The following is a 25,632-nucleotide window of genomic DNA, read 5'->3' on the forward strand; positions in this document are numbered from 1 at the left end:
TCGGTGCTGGACCTCAGTGTCCGGGTAGAATGATGGGGTGGAGACGCTCCTTCGGATATACTGGACCGAGGCCGTTTAGGGCTTTAAAGGTCAGCACCAACACTTTGAATTGTGCTCGGAAACGTCCTGGGAGTCAATGTAGGTCTTTCAAGACCTGTGTTATGTGGTCTCGGAGGCCGCTCCCAGTCACCAGTCTGTCTGCCGCATTCTGGATTAATTGCAGTTTCCGGGTCACCTTCAAAGGTAGCCCCACGTAGAGTGCATTGCAGTAGTCCAAGCGGGAGATAACCCAGAGCATGCACCACTCTGGAAAGACAGTCCACGGGCAGGAAGGGTCTCATCCTGCGTACCAGATGGAGCTGGTAAACAGCTGCCTTGGACACAGAATTAACCTGTGCCTCCATGGACAGCTGTGAGTCCAAACTAACCACCAGGCCTGGTCCTTCAGGGGCACAGTGTCCCCATTCAGGACCAGGGAATCCTCCAGCCCGCCCCCTGTCCTCCAAAAACAGTACTTCTGTCTTGTCAGGATTCAACCTCAATCTGTTAGCCACCATCCATCCTCCAACAGCCTCCAGACACTCACACAGGACCTTCACCGCCTTCACTGGTTCTGATTTGGAAGAGAGGTAGAGCTGGGTATCATCCGCATTTCCTAGATGTGCGACGGGTGAGGCACTGGCTTCTGTGCCCAGCCAGTCCCTGATTCTACCATTCTGGAACATCTGTGATGAGGGGCATGAGGAATTCTGAGTGGCGGACCCCAAGGGAATAGGAAGGAGCTCTCGCCCTATGAACCTTGACCTTCTCCGGGCTGTGGGCCCCGGGGCCCAGGGTGTGGGAGACCTGTGTGGGCTTCTTCAACCTCCCCAACATGGAGAAAGACGGGGGCCGACAGAGATAGACGCTGGGGTCCGTGGTGTTGTAACGCCCCGGGCCGGGGGTCTGGGAGAGGTCTTCGGCGTAGCTCCCCTTGGCGTTCCAGCCACGGATGGTGAAGGATGGACTCGAGGGCTTGCTAGGCACCCGCGGGCCAAGCAGCGAGGGGAGGGTGTAGCTGTTGGGGGCTGGGACGGGGTCCACCAGGCGGCTTTTGGTGCGGGCCCCGATGGAAAAGGAAGGCGGTCTCTGCTGCGACGGAGGAGGGGCCCTCTCGGGGCTGTACGTCCCCGGCCCAGGGGTCTGGGGCAGACCTGGAGGGAAAATACACACCATTGAACACAGCTTGGGCACAGAGGCAGCATGGTGTAGTGGTCGGAGAACAGGAAGTAGCTTCGCACAGAGCTGAGTTGTGGAATTGAGGAGTTGGAAGGGGTCGCGTGGGTCATACAGCCCAACCCCCAGCAATGCAGGAATCTTATGCCCAATGTAGGGCTCGAATTAAGGTAAAGGGACCCCTGACCATTAGGTCCAGTCGTGACCGACTCTGGGGTTGCGGCGCTCATCTCGCTTTACTGGCCGAGGGAGCCGGTGTACAGCTTCCGGGTCATGTGGCCAGCAGGACGAAGCCGCTTCTGGCGAACCAGAGCAGCGCACAGAAACGCCATTTACCTTCCTGCTGGAGTGGTACCTATTTATCTACTTGCACATTGACGTGCATTCGAACTGCTAGGTTGGCAGGAGCAGGGACTGAGCAAATGGAGCTCACCCCGTCCATCGCGGGGATTCGAACCGCCGACCTTCTGATCGGCAAGCCCTAGGCTCTGTGGTTTAACCCACAGCGCCACCCGCGTCCCAGGAGTCGAATTATTACTAAGTAAAAAAAAAGGCAAAGGACCCCTGGACGGTTAAGTCAAAGGTGACTATGGGGTTCTAAAAGTAAAATAGTTGTTTATTTCCTTGACATCTGATGGGAGGGTGTTCCACAGGGTGGGAGCCACCACCAAGAAGGCCCTCTGCCTGGTTCCCTGTAACCTCACTTCTCGCAGGGAGGGAACCGCCAGAAGCTCCTCAGTGTCTGGGCTGAACGATGGGGGTGAAAACCGTTTGGGGCTTTCAAGGTCAGCACCAGTACTTTGAATTGTACTCGGAAATGTCCTGGGAGCCAATTGAGGCCTTTCAGGACCGGCATTATGTGGTCTTGGCGGCCCCTCTCTGTCACCAAATATACATCTCAAGTGTCAAAAGCCAGGGTAAAAAGGTCTGTCGTCAGCAGTTTGCTGAAAGCAGTACGATGAAGATACCAGAAGCACTTTGAAGGGAGATCTCCCACTTCGAGACCCTCTCCTGCAAGGCCAGCACCAGCCTAAGCCTCTGAGCGTGGAGGAATTGCTGATCACCAGAATTGGGCCCAGATGAGCACCAGAATTGGGCCCAGAAACAAACCGGCAGCCTGGTAAAGCTCATAGTCTAGCCGCTGCGTTTTGAACCAGCTGCAACCTTTATGCCATCTCCAAGGGCAGCCCCAGCCTAAGCATCTCGCAGCAATCTAGTCGGTACCCAACCTCCCCTTATCTTGCATGCTCTCCTTTTCATGGGTGTTCCCAAAGCCCGCCTGCCCACTTACCTGGGGGTCTCGCTCTTGCCAGCATGGAATAGGAAGGTCCCTTCGCCCGGCCAAAGCGTGTGAGCTCAGGGTGCACAAAGTAACACGGCCCAGGACTTGAATCCTTCAGGTCTACTGGAGAGGAGGAAAAACAACAACAGCGGATATACTAGAAGACGAGACAAAACAATGGGTACACCTGGAGAGGGACAGCATACCTCAATATTCTCTGGTTGGCCTCTGTTTTTTCCTCCGACCGATGGAGAACCTACAAAGGACTCTATGAGGGCTCTCATAAGGGAATAAGGACAGGTTTTCGTTTATTACAAAACCTACATACAGCAGCTCCAAGATGGAAGTCAAGGGCCCCGCCTGCTCCCTAAAATATCACTGCTTTGCTCCTTTCCATATATAGGGTGCCTACATTCTGCATGGACTGGTTGCATTGCCATATAGCAGGGGTCAGCAAAGTTTATCTTGCCTGGGCTGGATCGATCCTGCAGAGATCCCTCCATGGGCTAGATCGTGTGCGCGTCTGCGATTTTCAGCACCTGCGCATGCGCAGACACAGACATGATTTTCAAGTCCCCACGCTGCGCTGTGCCGATTTAGTGCCGCGCACAAACAGGCAGCTCAGTTCGGGGGGTGGCTCGTGGCCTGGTCAAACGACCTTTTCCAGCTACACCAGAGCCAGTGTGGTGTAGTGGTTAAGAGCGGTAGATTCATAATCTGGGGAACCGGGTTCGATTCCCCGCTCCTCCACCTGCAGCTGCTGGGTGACCTTGGGCCAGTCACACTTCTCTGAAGTCTCTCAGCCCCACTCACCTCAAACAGAGTGTTTGTTGTGGGGGAGGAAGGGAAAGGAGAATGTTAGCCGCTTTGAGACTCCTTAAAGGGAGTGAAAGGCAGGATATCAAATCCAAACTCTTCTTGGGCCTTAGGTTGCTGACCGCTGCCATACAGCATATATTCAATGCAAAAAACAGCAACAATTTGTTGTTGTCAAAGAACAGCTGGACAGAGAAAGGGCCCCATGACCTTCAGTAGCTGAGGGCCTCATCAAACCTAAATCCGACCCCGGTCAGAGATTACTCACTGACAAAAATGCACGCAGGTCCTTTAATCTCAATGGGACTACTCTGAGCAGTACTAAAGTTGGATACTGTTTTCGGTAAGGGCTTCCAGGTGCAGAGAGACGTTTGTGGGCCCCATCTCTGAAAATTGTCATGGAGACTTGAATCCTGACAGCTATTCATGCCACCTGTCAATTGTTTATCTCGTCTCCATTTCAGTCATGTTCATTTGTTTTATAAGCTCCGTTAACTTTGAGAACATGTACATCCTTTTATTCCTCTTCATGTGCTAATTTTAACCGCGCCTTCTGCGATTTTAGGAAAGTTTGGCCTGTGCTTCGTCGCTTCATCCCGCTGCGCCGCAAGCACTCTCCTGTTCTGACTTTGGGTGCGATGCACACACATTCCAGCACATCTGTCCACATCTGGACAGTCGTTTAAACTTCCTGGAAGAAATATTCAGAAGCATTTTGGAAATTTCCCAGCCCGTTGCATGGCTGGTAGCACTGCTGCCTCGAGAACACTGTCCCACCATCTCGTCCTCCGTCGTCCCCTTCTCCTTGTGCCCTCCATCTTCATGACCCCCTGGACCAGAGCACGCCAGGCACTCCTGTCTTCCACTGCCTCCCGCAGTTTGGTCAAACTCACGCTGGTATCTTCGAGAACACTGTCCCACCATCTCGTCCTCTGTCGTCCCCTTCTCCTTGTGCCCTCCATCTTTCCCAACATCAGGGTCTTTTCCAGGGAGTCTTCTCTTCTCCTGAGGTGGCCAAAGTCTTGGAGCCTCAGCTTCAGGATCTGTCCTTCCAGTGAGCACTCAGGGCTGATTTCCTTCAGAATGGAGAGGTTTGATCTTCTTGCAGTCCATGGGACTCTCAAGAGTCTCCTCCAGCACCAGAATTCAAAAGCATCCATTCTTCGGCGGTCAGCCTTCTTTACGGTCCAGCTCTCACTTCCATACATCACTACTAGGAAAACCATAGCTTTTACTATATGGACGTTTGTCGGCAAGGTGATGTCTCTGCTTTTGAAGATGCTGTCTAGGTTTGTCATCGCTTTTCTCCCAAGAAGCAGGCGTCTTTTAATTTCGTGGCTGCTGTCACCATCTGCAGTGATCATGGAGCCCATGAAAGTCAAATCTCTCACTGCCTCCATTTCTTCCCCTTCTATTTGCCAGGAGGTGATGGGACCAGTGGCCATGATCTTAGTTCTTTTGATGTTGCGCTTCAGACCATATTTTGCGCTCTCCTCTTTCACCCTCATTAAAAGGTTCTTTAATTCCTCCTCACTTTCTGCCATCAAGGTTGTGTCATCTGCACTGTATTAGCCAACCTGAATATAAGAGTCATTGACTGAAAAGGGCCTTTCCAGTCACCTGCTCCCTGAGGAGATTGAACCTAGGCCACGAAGAAGCTTTCTGGGTCCTTCTCTGACCCAGAAAGCACCTCACAAATGGCTGCTAATCACTGTTGCTGTTTAGTCGTTTAGTCATGTCCGCCTCTTCGTGACCCCCTGGACCAGAGCACGCCAGGCCCTCCTGTCTTCCACTGCCTCCCGCAGTTTGGTCAAACTCATGCTGGTAGCTTCAAGAACACTGTCCCACCATCTCATCCTCTGTCGTCCCCTTCTCCTTGTGCCCTCTATCTTTCCCAGCATCAGGGTCTTTTCCAGGGAGTCTTCTCTTCTCATGAGGTGGCCAAAGTCTTGGAGCCTCAGCTTCAGGATCTGTCCTTCCAGTGAGCACTCAGGGCTGATTTCCTTCAGAATGGAGAGGTTTGATCTTCTTGCAGTCCATGGGACTCTCAAGAGTCTCCTCCAGCATCATAATTCAAAAGCATCAATTCAAAAGCTAATCACTGTAAACAACTGCCACCCACCAACTCAAGCAACAACAGCCCATATAGAAGCCACAATTTCCTCCTGAAGAATTGCTCTTTTACCTTACAGGTAACCACTCGGCGGTTCAACTACTCACGTCTGTTTTTCAACCTCTGGTGGAAGGAGTAAGCTGGACTGGTGAATCGAGTGTAGTCGTGGTTGACAAACCCAACTGTCGGAGGCAAGGTGTAACATCCCGGTCCAGGGCCTGGCATGGTATATGAAGGGGGGGGGGAAACATTTTAGAAACAGGTTTCAGTGACTAAGAATGTGGCCAGCAGGACTAAACTGCTTCTGGTGCAACAGGACACCGTGACAGAAACCAGACTGCATGGTGACACCGTTTACCTTCCCGCCGTAGTGGTACCTATTTATCTACTTGCACCGGTGTGCTTTTGAATTACTAGGTTGGCAGGAGCTGGGATGGAGCAACGGGAGCTCACCCCATCGCGGGGATATGGAACTGCCGACCTTCAAGTCGGCAAGCCCAAGAGGCTCAGTGGTTTAGACCACAGTGCCACCCGCGTCTTTGGAATAGGTCTTTGTTTAGTCGTTTAGTCATTTAGTCGTGTCCGTTTAGTTGTGCCAGGCACTCCTGTCTTCCACTGCCTCCCGCAGTTTGGTCAAACTCATGCTGGTAGCTTCGAGAACACTGTCCCACCATCTCGTCCTCTGTCGCCCCCTTCTCCTTGTGCCCTCCATCTTTTCCAACATCAGGGTCTTTTCCAGGGAGTCTTCTTTTCTCATGAGGTGGCCAAAGTCTTGGAGCCTCAGCTTCAGGATCTGTCCTTCCAGTGAGCACTCAGGGCTGATTTCCTTCAGAATGGAGAGGTTTGATCTTCTTGCAGTCCATGGGACTCTCAAGAGTCTCCTCCAGCACCAGAATTCAAAAGCATCCATTGTTCGGTGATCAGCCTTTTTTATGGTCCAGCTCTCACTTCCATACATCACTACTGGGAAAACCATGGCTTTAACCTGCCAACAAAGGTCTTTGGAAAGGGAGAATGTTCTTCAGTTGTGTTCCTGCCACTGCTAACTCCCTGAGAGGCTTTCTAGAGACTTTCTCCTGCCCTCGGAGAACGTCAGCGAAACACCTTCGCGTCCCTCCTGCCCGTAATTCCTCTGCCTCACAAATTACAACAGAGAATCCAGAGCAGCCTATTATTGCAGACAGCTCTAGCTTTGGCCGGCGCTCTCGCCAAAAACCCGGAAAAGGCACACATTCAATTCCTGCAGCAGGGGTCTCTCCAGTCACCCCACGTGGACCCCAGAAGCTTTTAGAGGCACATTTCGCGCTGTTGATCATCCTATTGACAAGCTCCTTTCAGGTTCTGCTGAACTCGGCAGTTCCTAGAGCTATGTTTGGTAGAAACTTTGGGCTCATAAGATCCGTGCAGCTGTCATCGCATACATAAAAAGTCTTTTATGGTCCTTTGGGATATCAGTACCTACAACTCCCAATAAAAAAGCTTCTGTTTTTTTATATACAGTGGTACCTCTGGTTAGGGACGCGGGTGGCGCTGTGGGTTAAACCACAGAGCCTAGGACTTGCTGATCAGAAGGTCGGTGGTTCAAATCCCTGTGACGGGGTGAGCTCCTGTTGCTCGGTCCCTGCTCCTGCCAACCTAGCAGTTCGAAAGCACCTCAAAGTGCAAGTAGATAAATAGGTACCACTCTGGCGGGAAGGTAAACGGCATTTCCATGCGCTGCTCTGGTTCGCCAGAAGAGGCTTAGTCCTGCTGGCCACATGACCCGGAAGCTGTACGCCGGCTCCCTCGGCCAGTAAAGCGAGATGAGCGCCGCAACACCAGAGTTGTTCGTGACTGGACCTAATGGTCAGGGGTCCCCTTACCTTTACCTTTACCTACAACTCCTAATAAAAAAGCTTCTGGTTTTTTTCCATAAAGGTTATTTTAAACATTTTCCACCCATTCCATTATACAGTAATACCTCTGCGAACATCCTCCTTGTCTAGTGTCCATTCTGGCGAACGTCCATGGCGGCCGGGGCTCCAGAACGGATCCCAGTCACAAAACAGGGCACGACTGTATATCATCTCCCAGAATGCTTTTATTACCTCAGAAATGATAAAAGGTACCTTCTTTTTCTTTCCATTCCCAGCAGGTATTTGTCCTTGTACATTTTTGCTAACTTACTAGGGGTCAAATACCACCAGTACATCATTTTCATACAGTTTTCTTTCAGCGTACAACATGCTGAGAATTTCAAGTCAGTTTTCCATGACCTTTCCCAATCTGAAAATCGAATACTGTGCCCCAGATCTCTAGCCCAAATCCCTACCGGGCCTTCTCGGTAGTGGCACCCTCCCTATTGGAACGCCCTCCTACCAGATGTCAAGGAAATAAACAACTATCTGACTTTTAGAAGACATCAGAAAGCAGCCATGTTTAGGGAAGTTTTTAATGTTTGATGTTTTATCGTGTTTTTAATATTCTGTTGGGAGCTGCCCAGATTGGCTGGGGAGGCCTGGCCAGATGGGAGGGGTATAAGAAAACATTATTATTATTATTATTATTATTATTATTATTACCCAGTGTATCATTACAGATTTAACCGCTTCATCTTTAGTCTGCCATTCCAGAAGCAAACTTTAAAACTTCTGAAATGCTGGACCAGCTGCCCATAATATGCGTAGGGCTCTTTACAGCCATGCAGCTTTCATCCTAAGCCTCTGCGGAGATCGCTCTCCTCCCGCAAAGGCTTGGGAAGGGAGCTGCACACCTCCCGCCAGCCATATAGTTGGCGTGGCACAGCTGGCGGGAGTGCAGGGAAAGGGGAGGCTGCTGGCGAAACCGCGCAGCTCCCCTACTCGCTAGGGCACCCCTGAGAGGCCGGCGCCCTGGCGCGACACACCACTAACACCAATTTGAAAGACTGCTCTGCTTAGGGGTTTAGTGCGTTGCCATGCTCAGTATAAGGGACGCGGGTGGCGCTGTGGGTTAAACCACAGAGCCTAGGACTTGCCGATCAGAAGGTCGGCGGTTCGAATCCCCGCGACGGGGTGAACTCCCATTGCTCGGTTCCTGCTCCTGCCAACCTAGCAGTTCGAAAGCATGTCAAAGTGCAAGTAGATAAATAGGTACCACTCTGGCGGGAAGGTAAACGGCGTTTCCATGTGCTGCTCTGGTTCGCCAGAAGCGGCTTAGTCCTGCTAGCCACATGCCCCGGAAGCTGTACGCCGGCTCCCTCGGCCAATAAAGCGAGATGAGCGCCGCAACCCCAGAGTCGGCCACGACTGGACCTAATGTTCAGGGGTCCTTTTACCTTTACCTTTATGTTCAGTATAAACAAAGTAAGCAATGGTCCTCCATACCCGTCTCGCGAGCAGCAATCGCTGGCATCTTTTTCAGTCCGGAGTCTTCCATCTTGGATCAGCAAATATGGTGTTCGTCGGGGGTCAATAATGCTTTCTTGTCTCTGTCCTCCCAACCCAGGAAAAACACACACACACCTTTCTTGCCAGTAAGACTCAAATGTTTAGGCGTTTGCACGAGTAGAGAATAGTTTCTCTCTCTCTCTCTCCAGGTGGACCGGCCCGCGGCGAGGAAGAAGAGAAGTGACTTTGCGCCTGCTCACGTCTCGCTGTCAGGGACGGCGAGATGTCATTCGGGTTGCCGGCGATCTGTCGATAAAAGGATGCTCTGAAAGGGGATACGCAGCAGGTGGCCGGAGAGAGATTGTCTCTGTAAATGTATCTTCCCGATCTTTCCGAAGAGAGTGATATGGTGGCACAAAAGGAACGCTGGCGCAGACAGCTGAAATGCCCTCGGGGAGCTGTGTTGCTCCATGTTTCTAGACATTGCGCTCGCGAAATATTTCTGCCGGGTGAGCGGCAGGTAAACAAAGAGAGCATCAAAAAAGCTCCCTGCTGGATCAAGCCAACGGGCCACCAAGTCTGGCATTCTCTTCTCACAGTGCCTGGGGGGGGGGGACCCAAAGCTGGATTCGAACGCAGCTCTCGCCTTCTGCAGTTTCCAGCAACTGGGATTCAGAAGACTTGGCCTCTCTCGCCCTGACCTAGCCACTGTGATCCACGCGACGGTCACCTCCAGACTGGATTATTGTAACTCGCTCTACATGGGGCTACCCTTGAGACTGACCCAGAAACTCCAGCGGGTGCAGAATGCCACAGCGAGACTCCTTATGGGGTCTTCGCTGCAAGATCACATTCACCCGGTGCTATAACAGCTGCACTGGCTCCCGGTGGAGTACAGGATCAGGTTTAAGGTGCTGGTTTTAACCTTTAAAGCCCTATACGGCCTAGGACCCTTGTACCTACGGGACTGTGAGGGTCTGTGACCCGGAAGCTGTACGCCGGTTCCCTTGGCCTATAGAGCGAGATGAGCGCCGCAACCCCAGAGTTGGACATGACTGGACTTAATTGTCAGGGGTCCCTTTACCTTGAACGCCCTAATAGTATTGATACTGGGGTAGAGGCGGAGATTTTCCTCTTTATCAAATCGGATGCTAACCGATCTGTGGTGTGGTCTCTTACGCCATTACTTCATTTATTTATTTTGACATTTCCGCCTCCCTTCTTATGCCTAATGATTTCCTTCTGAAGAGATCTGCTCCTGTTTCAGCTCACCAACTGCCGGCGTGATGCCGCCCCAGCTCTAATTTAATTCTAATTACTGCTATTAATGCTAATTAGGACCACTAATACTTGGCACCGATATAGAACTTTTTTAAGTGCTTCGCATGCATTCCGTTAGGAAGCTCATTACGCCGTCCTTATAAGGTGACTGTTTCTCTTGCAAACGGGCAGCTGTGTGTCTTGATCTCTGCCTGTTTTAGGATCTCATTTGGCCCAGACCTTGTTGTTGTTTAGTCGTTTAGTCGTGTCCGACTCTTGGTGACCCCCTGGACCAGAGCATGCCAGGCACTCCTGTCTTCCACTGCCTCCCGCAGTTTGGTCAAACTCACACTGGTAGCTTCAAGAACACTATCCAACCATCTCATCCTCTGTCGTCCCCTTCTCCTTGTGCCCTCCATCTTTCCCAACATCAGGGTCTTTTCCAGGGCCTGTTGGAATAAAATGATCTCTGCCTGCAGCGGGTATATGGCAAGGCAGGAGCCAGCCGGGTTTCTCTAGGGAGGGAATTCCGACTGAAGGAATGGGTTTCTGTGCAGTCAGTCTGAAACGGGACCCAAAATCGCCATTTTTCCTCCTCCAAGGGAGCATTTCTAAAATGCATTAACTTGGGCTCTTGGGTCAATGTATAAACAGAAAGCCAGCTGTATAAACAAGTTCTCAAAGCCCTCTCCTTTATCAGTCCGTGACGGCAATAGATGGCCTTGCCAGTTCCGTGGAGCAGGGATGGCACGTCTGGGTCTTCTCTTACATCCTGACCACAGAGACGCACAGACCTTCTCAGGTCTGACAAGAGACCCGGGAACGGCACCAGGAGTCCTCTTAGAGTTGGTGACCTCCTGCCCCAAGATAAGAGTATAGGAACAGGAACACCCTTTTATGGTCAAGAGTCCCGGGACAGGGATATCTGTTTATGGTCATGGATGTCAACTTACGTGTATAAGCTGACATGCTTGGATTCCTGGGGAAGGGGGGAGAGGGTGCCTGGAGGATATATATACTGCATGAAATTTCTCATTTCTTTGGACTTGCTGTGGACTCACCACGCAAGTACCTTTCTGCTGCGCCGGAGAGCAGAAATAAAGAACTCTTTCTCTGAACCAACCCTCGGTGTCATTTGACTTCCTTCCTCCCGTCCAGGAGCAACGCAGACCCCACCAATCAGTAAAGTCTAATAAGGCTACACGACATCTGGGAGGATCCAACACCAAAAAGGCCCTCTCTTGTGTCCCTACCCAATGCGCTTGTGAGGGTGGTGGGACTGAGAACGGTGTTTCCCCCAGGCAGGGAGAATAATGATCTTTCTGGTAGCCTGGGCCCAGAGTCGGTTTTTGGCCAAGCTGGGTATGGCTGATGAGGAGTTAGAGGTCCAGCAGGATATGGAGGTGGGGGCACCGACTTGGAGAAGCCCGGTCAGCCCTCCTTCCCCACCCCCGCCAAACCTACCGAGCATCTTCCAATTAGCAGCTTCGTCAGCGTTGACGCCAATCTACTGAAAGAAAACCTCGCACGGAGCCCTCGGAAACTTCACCCCCGGGGGCATTCATTAAAAGTTTTAAAACACCTTGCTCTAGTGGTGTGCTCCCCTCCTTTCTTCTCTCGACTTGGGCACTGCTGCTGCCAATTTAGCTAATTGGAAGTCTTGAGGCTTGACAGGCGGGCGACGTTCCTTCTCCTCTGGCATTCTTTGTCCTGCGGGCCCGACATGGCAGATTCGGCAGCCGACTCCCATTGTCGCTGCTTCTACTGAAGTCAACTTGAAGCCACTCTGTGTTTTCTCACCTTGTTTACTCATTAAAGCGGAATATAGGCAGCGGATCTTCCCTTGCTATTAAGCTGGAGTTGGGCGGTAATTTTGAGGTCAGACTCATCGCTGGGACTGGCATAGCAGGTGGAATGCTGGCTGTCTCCAGGAATCTCCCTGCTGCCCACATAACCTCAGTAACACCGCCACCCTCCAAATACAACATGGCTCAACCTCCTCCTCCTACAACGACCCTGCGAGGAAAGAGAAGAGGCTGCGACTGACTCCAAAGTCAGCCCCGAGAGCTTTGTGATGGAGTGGGGATTCGAACTCTGATCTCCCAGGTCCTAGTCCAACACTTTAACCACTACACCACCCTGCCTTCCTGGAGTCCAGCTCTATAAATGAAGTTAGGGACTCAGGGTGGCTGTCACAGTCCGGTCTACGGGCAATCGAAGTCCCGGTTGAGGACGTCGGGACCGGGGGCAAGATGGCGGGGTGGGAGCAGGAATGAGAGTCAAGAAGCCAGGGGTCCGAGGGTCGAGAAGCAAGGAGTCACAAAGTCGAGGTCTGAGGGTCGAGGAGCAGGGAGTCACGAAGTCAAGGGTCCGAGGGTCGAGGAGCAGGGAGTCACAAAGTCAGGGGTCCGAGGGTCAAGGAGCAAGGAGTCACGAAGTCAAGGGTCCGAGGGTCGAGAAGCAAGGAGTCACAAAGTCGAGGTCTGAGGGTCAAGGAGCAGGGAGTCACGAAGTCAAGGGTCCGAGGGTCGAGGAGCAGGGAGTCACAAAGTCAGGGGTCCGAGGGTTGAGGAGCAAGGAGTCAAGAAGCCGAGGTCCGAGGATCAGGAAGGAAGGAGCCAAACACAGCAAGGCAGGAAACGTGTTGCTGTGGCAAAGAGCCGAAGGGAAATGCTGACCTTATATCCCTTCCCGGCTCTTGCCACCAGGTGCTGTGAGTTACCAATCGACCTCACCTGTGCGGCCGCACCTTGCCTCTCCAGAACAAACTTAGGAAGGCCCCAGTCCTGCGAAGCCCTACTGGTCACAGGGCCTGGCTCCTGCATGCACTCCTGACAGTGGCGCTGTGGTCTAAACCACTGAGCCTCTTGGGCTTGCTGACCAGGAGGTCAGTGGTTCGAATCCCCATGACGACGGGGTGAGCTCCCGTTGCTCGGTCCCTGCTCCTGCCAACCTAGCAGTTCGAAAGCACGCCAGCGCAAGTAGATAAATAGGTACCACTCCGGCAGGAAGGTAAACAGTGTTTCCATGTGCTCTGGTTTCTGTCATGGTGTCCCATTGCGCCAGAAGCGGTTTGGTCCTGCCGGCCACATGACCCGGAAAGCTGTCTGTGGACAAACGCCAGCTCCCTCAGCCTGAAAGCAAGATGAGCGCCACAACCCCATAGTCGTCTTTGACTGCATTTAACCGTCCAGGGGTCCTTTACCTTTTTATATGTATAAATGAGGTAGGCATTTATAGTAGGCATTTAAAGCAAAATGTCACTCTGATATATTTTCCTTGAAACTTTGTTTAGTTCCAGATTGTTTTATTTGAGGTTTTCATGTCTTGTAAACCGCCTTGAGATTTTTTCCCTTTAAAATATAAAGCGATATAGAAATGTATTGAATAATAGCAGCAGCAACAACAATAACAAAAACAGTAATAAATGTCGCAGCAAAAAAAAAAAGTTGGCTAGACATTTCATTGTGGCTTAACAACAACAACAACTGTGTGTACTTAGCCATCATTTTTAATGATTTCTATTTTGCAGTTTTACACAAATGTAATTTGGCAAGCAAAAGCAAATTATATTAATGCAACCAAAATGTTTTTTTGTGGGGGGGGTTTAATTCCCAAGTCGTGTTAAAACTTTTTAGCATTCATTGTTTTTGGAATTTGTACACCAGTGCCGCCCAGAGGACAGTTTGGGCATAGCCACTCAGAAACTTGACAGAACCTTTCGGAAGGTAATAACCTTTTTTAATCACCGCAGACCCGATAAATATAGATTTGATGAATCAGTTGAAAATGTTAGTTGGCTGAAAGCTGGATTTTAATGAACCATAGTGAGAGGAAGAGAGAGGGAGACACATGCAGAGACAGTTTTATGAAAAACTTTAGATGGCATGATAGACTTTGTGATTAGTAAACTTCCTTCCTTCCTTCCTTCCTTCCTTCCTTCCTTCCTTCCTTCCTTCAGATACGTTGACCAGAACCTCACACAATGGATTGTCTCTGCTCTTAGCCCTATCAAGAGTAGACTTATTGAAAAGAACAGAGATCGCTAACTTGAGCCCATTAATTTCAACAGGCCTACTCTGAGTAGAAGCAACGTTACATACACCTCGGAATTTGTAGGAAGAGATTGCAATACTGGTGAAGGTATGTATATATTTATGTATTTATATGCTGAATTTCTCACCCTGGGCCAGCAGGGGGATACCGTAGATAGTTTTCACTCAGGTCCACATATGCAAATAAGGGACTGAAAGTGACGTTCAGTGGTTGGATAGTTACAGAAAGTTGTTACAGTTGCGTGGTAAGAAAGATAAAGGGACCCCTGACCATTAGGTCCAGTCGTGACCGACTCTGGGGTTGCGACGCTCTTCTCGCTTTACTGGCCGAGGGAGCCGGCGTACAGCTTCCGGGTCATGTGGCAAGCATGACTAAGTCACTTCTGGCGAACCAGAGCAGCGCACGGAAACGCCGTTTACCTTCCCGCCTGAGCAGTACCTATTTATCTAATTGCACTTTGATGTGCTTTCGAACTGCTAGGTTGGCAGGAGCAGGGACCGAGCAACGGGAGCTCACCCCGTCACGGGGATTCGAACTGCCGACCTTCTGATCGGCAAGCCCTAGGCTCTGCGATTTATCCCACAGTGCCACCCGCGTGGTACTGCAGCTCTGTATAAGCAGGCTGGCTGAACCGTTCAGTTCAGTCCTGTTCTGTTCTGGCCTGTGAATAAACAAGAGCTGTTTGAAGAATCGCTGTGTTGTCTGATATGTTCACCCACAACTTAACACATACACTGGCTCCCAGGATGTTTCCGAGCACAATTCACAGTGTTGGTGCTGACCTTGAAAGCCCTAAACAGCTTCGGCCCAGTATACCTGAAGGAGCGTCTCCACTCCCATCGTCCAGCCCGGACACTGAGGTCCAGCTCCAAGTGCCTTCTGGCGGTTCCCTCCCTGGGAGAAGTGAGGTTACATATTTCCTAGCAGGAAGGCTTCCAGTTTTTTTAGGTGTAAAGAGTTAAAATCGCCGGTAGGATTGGAATATCACTTGTAGTTTAAGGCTGAATTCTGGACATAATGGAAGAAGAGTTTGGATTTGATATCCCGCTTTATCACTACCCGAAGGAGTCTCAAAGCGGCTAACATTCTCCTTTCCCTTCCTCCCCCACAACAAACACTCTGTGAGGTGAGTGGGGCTGAGAGACTTCAGAGAAGTGTGACTGGCCCAAGGTCCCCCAGCAGCTGCATGTGGGGGAGCGGAGACGCGAACCCGGTTCCCCAGATTACGAGACTACCGCTCTTAACCACTACACCACACTGGCTAAAGGGTTTGGATTATCATAAAAGATGCAGGAGGAAAGGATTACCATAATAATAGGACCCACAAAGGAGAGGATGGGAGTCCAGAAGATTCCATGGAATCCTGTCTTTATGATTTATGTTTGATAAAAGGTAAAGTGATCCCTGACCATTAGGTCCAGTCGGAGCAGGGACCGAGCAACGGGAGCTCACCCCGTCATCGCGGGGATTCGAACCGCCGACCTTCTGATCAGCAAGCCCTAGGCTCTGTGGTTTAACCCACAGCTGTAAAATCTTGATCTGAAAAACCAAATAAACAAATTTACAAAAAAAGAAGAAAAAGCAGTAGTTCCAAAGTTGGCCGTGGCGAAGCCAATGCTGGGAACATTTCCATTTCCCAGGAAAACCCACATTCCCCATCAACAAAAGACGCTTTTCCTGCAGCCGGGGTAAGGAAATCAAACTGCATTAACGAACGCTGTCGACCTTAATGATAACTGGATGAAACGAAAGTTCTGCTCTTGGACAAGAAGCCCGAAAAAGCAAGTTTCATTATCCAGGAATGCATTCCATGTGGCCCTGTGCCATTCCTGCTTCTCGCAACCTCGTCTTCCCGCCCTTAGCAAGCGCTGTCTGTATCAACAAGGCTTCCGCTCCCATTAGAGAGGGATTGCGCTCAAAGTATCCATGCCATTTCCTTCTCTGTGGGGATTTTGTAGGATCTGATTTCTCTGGCGGCAGGGGTAATAAACTTTTCTCCCTTGTTTCCTGGCAGTCTCTCAGAAGGCTTCTCACCAGTGGGTGACAACCAAATAGGAATTACAGGGGTTTTTCCTTTTTTTTGAGTAGCCAAGAAAATGTGTGCAATGTGATGATGATGATGTCCTCCTATTGAATTTATTTTTTAATCCTTCCTGATCATTAGCGGGGATGGCCTTTCATGGGAGAATTTGCATTGGCCAAATGGACAAGTTCAGGGAAAGGTTAGCTGTGTGCAAGGCTGGGTTTAGGTTTGATGAGGCCCTCAGCTCCTGAAGGTAATGGGGTCCTTTCTATGTCCAGCTGTCCTTTGTCAACAACAAATGGTCGCTGTTATTTTGTGTTGAATATATGCTATATGGTCATTTATGGACCTAATAGGTATCTCAAGCCATTTGCCCATGTTGCCGTGCAACCAGTCCATGCAGAATGGAGGCACCCTATATATAGAAAGGAGCAAACCAGGGATATTTTAGGGAGCAGGCTAGCAGGCGGGGCCCATGACTTACATCAGAGGAGCAGACACAACACAAAACCCTGCTGCTGTATGTAGGTTTTGTAATAAACGAAAATCTGTCCTTATTCCCTTATGGGGGACAACAAGAGCCCTCATAGCGTCCTTTGTAGGTTCTCCATCGGTCGGAGGAAAAAAACAGAGGCCAACCAGAGAATATTGAGAAGCAAAGCAGCTAGTAAGCCTGATTTTTATTAAACTGTTGCAACAGGGTGCTCTCTTCACACACAAGAGAAGGAGGAGGACCCAGAATGAAGGTGTGTCCACCCTTTCAATTGCCCACCTTGGAGTCAAAGACCACCCCCAGAAACATCATACCTACATCACAGGAAGAGCAGGCTGAGGCAGAAATCTGAGTGGGTTGTTTACCTACTGTTTGGCAAGTTAGGTAAAGGTAAAGGGACCCCTGACCATTAGGTCCACTTGTGGCCGACTCTGGGGTTGCGGCGCTCATCTCGCTTTACTGGCCGAGGGAGCCGGCGTACCGCTTCCGGGTCATGTGGCCAACAGGACTAAGCCGCTTCTGGCGAACCAGAGCAGCGCACAGATATGCCGTTTACTTTCCCGCCAGAGCGGTACCTATTTATCTACTTGCACTTTGACGTGCTTTCAAACTGCTAGGTTGGCAGGAGCAGGGACTGAGCATCGGGAGCTCACCCCGTCATTGCGGGGATTTGAACCGCCGACCTTCTGATCGGCAAGCCCCAGGCTCTGTGGTTTAACCCACAGCACCACCTGCGTCCCTTGTCTGGCAAGTTACCTGTTAATGTTTACTTGATTGGATTGCCTGGGGAGCCTGGCCACTCTTTGGTAATGATAAGTACTTAGTTCCTGAGCCAGGTCACAGGCTCACATCCTATTCAAACACAGACATACCCTTAAGACAGGATTTGTGAAGGAAAAGGCAATGGGGAGGCTTTTCCAGTTTGACCTTGCAGAGAAAACATTTGCTCAGTTTAGGAATCAAAATGGCTCCATGGCTGCTCTCCTGTGCAGCTTCAGACATGTGGCCTATATTTCTATGTACGTGATTACTTGGTACATTTATGAACCTTTACTATATGCATAAGACCTTAAATTATTTATTTCAGTTTTATTTTGTTTTTTTTTTAATCTTATATTTTGGAAATGTACATCCAGGTGTTTTCCCTTTAAATTTTTTGGTGGGTCCCCCAAGAGAGCGGGGCCCTAAGCTACAGCTTGTGTAGCTTATACGTAAATCTGGCACTACTTGTGTGTAAAGAGGGGAAAATCACAGGAGGGAACAAGGCTCTTATGCTTGAATCCTGCTTTCAGGCTTCCCATCCTGTTGCCCACTGTGAGAACAGGATGTTAGACTATATGGGGTCAGCTTATGTTCTCATGCGGCCTCTCCAACAGTGGCGTAGCGTGGGGGATGCAGGGGGGCCGGCCGCACCGGGCGCAACATCTGGGGAGGCGCGCTCGCCGCCTCCGGAGTCGCCGAAGAGCCTCAGGCGCAGGCTGTAGCAGAGCCCCATGTCTCGCTGAACCGACGAGCTGTGCGCGCGTCTGGGCTGAAGGCGTCCGGCAGGCAGCGGCTCTCAGCGCTCGCCGCGGTCCCCGCGCGCCAGGCAGCCCCTCCTCACAGCCCTGCCGCTGCTGCTGCAGCTGCTGGGCACGTTGCATTTTCCTCGCCTCTCTGCCCTCCTCCTCCTCCGGGCAAGCGGCGTCGTTTGGGCGGCAGCGCCAGCGGCAGCTCGCCTCAGATCACCTGACAGGGACCCGCCGCCGCCGCCGTGGCTACCTTACCGTAAATACCCCAGCCCAGGCAGCAGCAAGAAGAAGCTGGCAGCGGCGGCAGGTTAGGGGTTAGGGGCGCAAATTATTTGCCTTGCCCCGGGTGCTGACAACCCACGCTACGCCGCTGCTCTCCAGCTCAGTTTTGTGCACACTGTTGCAGGAATTTGTGTATAGGTTGGGGGGGTCGCCCCTCCAGCAGATATCACGCACATGCAGCCCACTACCGAAATCAGCACCATCGCTTTTGTGGCCTTTGCGATTTGTCCCCACAAAACACTTCATCGCACTTTCTTCCTATCTATTCCAAGGGCCTCTGCTGCACGATACCAAATGTAAGAATTCACTGATCAATGTACATTGGTACCTCGGGTTACATACACTTCAGGTTAACATACGCTTCAGGTTACAGACTCCACTAACCCAGAAATAGTACCTCGGGTTAAGCACTTTGCTTCAGGATGAGAACAGAAATCGTGCTCCGGCGGCGCGGCAGCAGCAGGAGGCCCCATTAGCGAAAGTGGCGCTTCAGGTTAAGAACAGTTTTAGGTTAAGCCGAATAAGTTGCAAGGAACTCGACGTTCGGAAAGACTTTCTGACAGTGAGAACAGACTCCCACGAGAGGTGATGGACTCTCCTTCCTTGGAGGTTTCTCAACAGAGGTTGGATGGTCAGGGATGCTTTAGCCGAGATTCCTGCATTGCAGCGGGTTGGACTAGATGAGCCCTGGGTGTCCCTTCCATCTCTAAGATTCTGTGATTTGAGAACCTGGGGATGGAACCAGGGTCCTTTGGCTCTGTCCCTGAACTCTGGTCGTCTTTTGCCTCATCCTTTACTAATAATAATAATAATAATAAATTTTATTTATATCCCGCCCTCCCCAGCCGAAGCCGGGCTCAGGGCGGCTAACAACACTAAAACAGTACAACATTATAAAACATTATAAAAATGGATTAAAATGAATTAAAATCAAAATTGATGGCAACCATAAACTAAAGTTTTGTAAAGATTGCCAGAGGAGGGAGTCAGGCTGCGCCCTGACCAAAGGCCAGGTGGAACAGCTCTGTCTTGCAGGCCCTGCGGAAAGATGTCAAGTCCTGCAGGGCCCTTGTCTCTTGTGAGAGAGCGTTCCACCAGGTTGGAGCCGCAGCCGAAAAAGCCCTGGCTCTAGTTGAGGCCAGCCTAACCTCTCTGTGGCTTGGGACCTTCAAGATGTTTTTATTTGAAGATCGTAAGTTCCTCTGTGGGGCATACCAGGAGAGGCGGTCCCGTAGGTACGAGGGCCCTAGGCCGTATAGGGCTTTGAAGGTTAAAACCAGCACCTTAAACCTGATCCTGTACTCCACCGGGAGCCAGTGCAGCTGGTATAGCACCGGATGAATGTGATCTCTAAGCGAAGACCCCGTAAGGAGTCTCGCTGCAGCATTTTGCACCCGCTGGAGTTTCTGGGTCAGTCTCAAGGGCAGCCCCACGTAGAGCGAGTTACAATAATCCAGTCTGGAGGTGACCGTCGCGTGGATCACAGTGGCTAGGTCAGGGCGTGAGAGGTAAGGAGCCAACTGCTTAGCTTGGCGGAGATGAAAGAATGCCGCCTTTGTTATAGCTGCAATCTGCGCCTCCATGGAGAGGGAGGTATCGAAGATTACACCCAAACTCTTAACGGACGGTGCTGGCACTAATTGCACCCCCGCAAGAGATGGGAGTTGCCCCCTCAGCCCCCTGTCGTCCCGTCCCAGCCAGAGGACCTCTGTCTTCGAAGGATTTAACTTCAGCCGGCTCCCACGTAACCATCCAGCCACAGCCTCCAAGCATCTGATCAGTGTGTCTGGGGCAGAGTCCGGGTGGCCGTCCATCAACAGATAGAGTTGGGTGTCATCAGCATACTGATGGCAGCCCAGCCCAAAACTCCGGACAAGCTGGGCGAGGGGGCGCATAAAGATGTTAAAAAGCATTGGGGAGAGTATTGCACCCTGGGGCACACCACACACCAAGGAGTGGCGGGATGACAATTCCCCCCCAAGCGCCACCCTCTGTCCCCGACCGGAGAGAAACGAGCGCAGCCATTGAAGGACTGTGCCCTGGATCCCCACGTCGGCAAGGCGGTGGTCCAGGAGTTCGTGATCGACCATGTCGAAGGCTGCTGACAGGTCTAGAAGAATCAGCAGCCCCGACCCGCCTCGATCCAGCTGCCTGCGGAGATCATCTGTTAGGGCGACCAGAGCCGTCTCAGTCCCATGACCAGCGCGGAAGCCGGACTGGAATGGATCCAGAGCCGATGTTTCATCCAGAAACCTACCAAGCTGTTCAGCAACCGCTCTCTCAATCACCTTACCCAGGAATGGAAGATTCGAAACCGGGCGGTAATTGGATAGATCTAAGGGATCTAATGATGTTTTCTTTAAGAGCGGGCGCACCACTGCCTCCTTCAGTTCCCCTGGGAATGTCCCGGTGCCAAGGGACAGATTGATGATATCCCCCAGGGGGGCCCGCACCTCGTCTGGACACGCTCTAATCAGCCAGGACGGGCACGGGTCGAGAGGACATGTGGTGGGCTTTCCAGCTCGGAGGAGTCTGTCCACATCGGCTGGGGATATCCGGTCAAAGTGGTCCAATACTGAACCCGAGGGCAGTCGAGGGGCCTCCAGTTCCTTTATTGTATCCAAATTGGCAGGGAGGTCATGGCGGAGCAACAAGACCTTCTCCGCAAAAAAGCTCGCAAATGCCTCACAGCTGTGTGTCAAATTGTTATTTAAATTTGGCTGTCCTTCGAGGGACGTTAAAGACCGAATTATACTAAATAATTGCGCCGGGCGAGAGCTAGCGGATGCAATGGAGGCCGAGAAGTAAGACTTCTTAGCGGCCTTCACTGCCATCTCATAGGTTTTCATAAAAACCCTATAAGATGTTCTTGAGGCTCCGTCACGGGCACCCCGCCATACTCGCTCTAGCCGTCTGAGGTCCCGCTTCATTTTCCGGAGCTCCTCGGTAAACCAGGGAGCCCGGTTTCTGCGGGGTCGCAGAGGGCGCTTAGGTGCGATCTCATTGATGGCTGCCAGGAGCTGGGTATTCCAGGCCTCAACAAGCTCAGTCAATGAGTCGCCAGGGGGAGAAAGGTCCCGCAAGGCTTGACGGAATCTATCAGGGTGTGATGGCCTGGGATTCCGAGTCTGAGAGTGATCCGGAGGAATCCCAGCCGGCGCAGGAGTCCCCGCCTTCAGGGCCGGCTGAACTGGGGCAAGGCATAGTTGCTGAGGAAACTCAAGAGCAGGCACCAGGTGAAATCATTCAGGCCCCAGAGGTGCTGGAAGACTCAGTGGCTACAGGTGAGCCTCCCCCGGGGCCCAGTAACCCTTCGGCCTCTCCTGATCTGCAGAGGCTTAGGGCAGAGAGGCGAAGGGAACTGGTGTCTCCCAGGAGGAGTGCTCGCCTTAAGGCCAAGAGAGGCGGGGCTTCTGGGGGCCGGGACCGCCCCCGGCCTTAGAAGAAGATAAAGGTCAGGCAGCCCGGTCCCAGGTTGCGGGAGCAACGTCGTTGTTGGCTTTGGACCTTCCTGTGTTCCTGATCCCTGCTTGGCCTCCTGTTCCTGACCATCCGGTGCTCCTGTTCCCTGCTCGGCCTCCTGTTCCTGACCTTCCGGTGTTCCTGTTCCCTGCTCGGCCTCCTGTTCCAGCGTTCCTGTTCCCCGCCCGGCTCTCCGCCTCGGACCTCGCCCCTCCTCGTGTGGACTCAGACTACGCTCACGGTACCTTTCCCCCGGGTCCAGCACAGTTTGCTCCCGCCGACACCCGCACTCCCCCTTCGTAGGGGTGCGTTCGGGAAGAGCCAGAGGCCATGGCTGACCAGGCGGCTGCACTGGTGGATTTGGCCCAGAGGAACCAGACCTTGACTCACACCGTGCAGCAGCTCAGTGACGCGGTTGTAGCACTTCAGCAACGCTTGGAAGCCCTACCGGCTCCTGGGGCCGACGCCCCGGCTCCTGGCAAGTACCCAGTGGCTTTGCCTGAGAAATTTGATGGAGCCCCGGCCAGCTTTCCCATGTTCCTGGCCCAGGCCAAGCTGTATATTCAGGGGCGAGCCCGGAACTTTCCTGACGACCGCACCAAGGTGCACTTTTTGATTAGTTTGTTAAAGGACCAGGCGGCCAAGTGGGCGTTGCCGCTACTCAGGCAAGACTCCCCCTTGCTGGCAGACTATACGGGGTTTTGCAATCATTTGGAGGCCGCATCGGTCCTTTGACTGCGGCATAGACCTCCAGCCCGGAGCGCCTCTACCGGTGAGTCGCTTATACTCGTTAACAGAGCCAGAGCGCGAGGCTTTGCAGGACTTCTTGCGCAAGAACCTGGAGCGTGGGTTCATTAGACCCTCTACCTCGCCCACTGCTGCGCCAGTGCTCTTTGTTAAAAAGAAATGTGGGGAGCTCCGCCTTTGCCATGATTACCGGGCCCTGAACAAAATTACCATCCCGGACCGGTACCCCTTGCCCCTCATTTCGGAGTTACTGGAGCGGGTGCAAGGGGCGCAGGTGTTCACCAAGCTAGACCTCCGGGGAGCCTACAATTTGATTCGGATCCGCGCCGGGGATGAGTGGAAGACAGCATTCGGGACCCGGTACGGACAGTTTGAATACCTGGTTATGCCCTTTGGTTTGTGCAACGCGCCTGCTGTGTTCCAACGGTACATCAACCACGTGTTCCAGGACTTGCTAGACAAGTACGTGGTGGTGTACTTGGATGACATTCTGGTTTACTCCCGTGACCCGGCGTGCCACGAGGGCCATGTCCGGACCGTGCTGCAGCGCTTGCGCGAGCATCGTCTGTATGCAAAGCTCAGCAAGTGCGAGTTCCATCAGCAGTCAGTGGACTTCCTGGGTCATCGACTCTCACCAGGTGGGGTGCAAATGGATCCTGGGAAGGTGGCAGCGGTTCGAGAATGGGCGGCACCTCGGAACCGCAAGGACCTACAGCGTTTCCTGGGGTTCGCCAACTATTACCGGACCTTCATTGCGGATTATGCTCACCGCACCACCCCGTTGACCCGGCTTCTGCGCCCCAAGACGCCGTTTTCCTGGGACAAGGAGGCGGAGGAGGCATTTCAAGGGTTGAAGGCCTGTTTCCAGAGAGCGCCAATCTTGCAACATCCGGATCCTTCTCGACCCTTTGTGGTAGAGACTGACGCCTCCAGTACGGCTCTCGGTGCCGTCTTGTCTCAGCAGCACGGACCGGAAGCGCCACTCTTACCCTGCGCCTTCTATTCCCGCCAGCTCCTTCCAGCGGAGCGTAACTATACCGTGTGGGAGCGGGAACTGCTGGCCATCAAGGTGGCCTTTGAGGTTTGGCGCCACCATCTTGAAGGAGCAAGACACCCGGTGGAGGTGAGAACCGACCACCGGAACCTGGAATACCTCCAGACCACCCGTAAGCTGAACCAAAGGCAGATCCGGTGGGCGTTGTTCTTTTCCCGGTTCCAGTTCCGGATCCGCTACATCCCTAGCTCCCAAAACCAGAAGGCGGATGCCCTGTCCCGGAAACCTGAAGACAACGCAGACACGGTTCAGCAAGCAGCACCCACCACGATCCTACCACCAGCTGCGTTCCTGGCCACCCAGGAGGTCGAGCCACTGCAGGCTCGGGTGCGGGAACAGCAGCGGGTCGACGCTTGGGCCCAGGAACGACTCTGGGAACTGGCCGAAGGATCATGCCCTCAGTATCCAGGGCTGGTCTCGCATCAGGGTCTTCTGCTGCACTACGGGCGCCTGTACATCCCACCAGGGCCGCTGCGGGCTGAGGTTCTCCGGATGACCCATGACGCTCCAGCGGCGGGGCACTTTGGGCGGTATCGGACCACCCATCTGGTAAGCCGTGAGTTTTGGTGGCCCCATTTGAAGGCTGACGTGGCTCGCTACGTCGCTGGTTGTGACGTCTGCAGGCGGGCCAAGGGGCCTACCGGGCGACCCCCCGGCCTCCTTCAGCCGTTGCCGGTTCCACCACGTCCTTGGCACACAGTTTCTCTAGACTTTGTAGTGGAGTTACCCCCGTCTCGTGGCTGCACCTGCCTTCTAGTTTTCTCCGACCACTTCACGAAGATGGTGCACTGTGCCCCCTGCCCATCCATACCCTCAGCTAAGGAAACCGCGCAGCTGTACCTTCAGCATGTCTTCCGCCTGCATGGCCTACCTGAGCGTGTAGTATCCGACCGTGGCGTTCAGTTCACGTCCCGGTTTTGGCGTGCTTTGCACCAGGCCCTCGGAACAGAGGTCTGTCTCTCATCTGCTTACCACCCACAGACTGATGGCCAGACGGAACGGGCGAACGCGGTACTGGAACAGTACCTCCGGTGTTACTGCAGCTACCAGCAGGACGACTGGGTCGACCACCTAGCATTGGCGGAGTTCGCTTATAACAACGCGGTGAATGCGTCCACCCAGCAGACCCCGTTCCAAGCCAGTTATGGCCTTCATCCACGGTTGTTTCCGGATGTGCTGCCGGCATCTACGGTCCCTGCGGTGACAGAGTGGCTTCAGGAGCTCCAGTCCCAGCAACAGCTGTTGATGGAGCAGCTGCACCAGGCCAAGGAGGTGTACAAGGTCCAGGCCGACCGCCACCGCCAGGTGGGGCCGGAACTTCACATCGGTGACTTGGTATGGCTTTCCACTCGCCACCTCCACCCTTCTCGACCTTCGCGGAAGCTGGACGCCCGGTTCACCGGCCCGTTTCCTATCGTGGACCAGGTCTCGCCTGTGGCATTCCGTCTCCGGTTGCCAGCAAACCTGAAGGTTCACCCGGTATTCCACAGGTCCCTTCTGAGTCCGGTGGCCCCACCCGACGAGTTCCACCCGGACCGTCCCCGACCGCAGCCAGTCTTGGTGCAGGGAGAGCCTGAGTACGAGGTGGAACGCATTCTGGACTCCCGATACCGCAGGGGACGGCTGCAGTATCTCATTGACTGGAAGGGGTATGGGCCAGAGGACCGTTCCTGGGAACCAGCGGTCAACGTCCACGCACCTGCCTGCATCCGGGAGTTTCATGCAGCGTACCCCAGCAAGCCGGGTCCGGGCCCTCAAGTGAGGGGGGGGCCTGGGAGGGGGGATGGTGTGATGGCCTGGGATTCCGAGTCTGAGAGTGATCCGGAGGAATCCCAGCCGGCGCAGGAGTCCCCGCCTTCAGGGCCGGCTGAACTGGGGCAAGGCATAGTTGCTGAGGAAACTCAAGAGCAGGCACCAGGTGAAATCATTCAGGCCCCAGAGGTGCTGGAAGACTCAGTGGCTACAGGTGAG

At 52.8% G+C, this 25,632-nt stretch overlaps 2 protein-coding genes across 2 annotated transcripts in view; both read right to left on the reverse strand.

Annotated features, from left to right (window-relative positions):
• The window catches only part of LOC309333015 (uncharacterized protein), a 56,798-nt gene that overhangs the window by 282 nt on the left and 30,884 nt on the right, over positions 1 to 25,632 (reverse strand). The gene's annotated exons all lie outside the window — the stretch shown is intronic.
• CIMAP1D (CIMAP1 family member D) lies at positions 709 to 8,900 on the reverse strand (the record flags this gene model as incomplete). The annotated part of the gene is made up of 4 exons (XM_081846435.1): positions 8,771 to 8,900; positions 5,534 to 5,644; positions 2,507 to 2,620; positions 709 to 1,193 (listed from the first exon to the last, which is right to left on the reverse strand). The coding sequence occupies exons 1-4, from the start codon at positions 8,820 to 8,822 to the stop codon at positions 709 to 711; spliced, it is 762 nt and encodes a 253-aa protein (XP_081702561.1). The 5' UTR covers positions 8,823 to 8,900.

Source organism: Podarcis erhardii, assembly GCF_964252035.2.
Source record: "Podarcis erhardii genome assembly, chromosome: 18".
NCBI classification, from domain to species: Eukaryota; Metazoa; Chordata; class Lepidosauria; order Squamata; family Lacertidae; genus Podarcis; species Podarcis erhardii.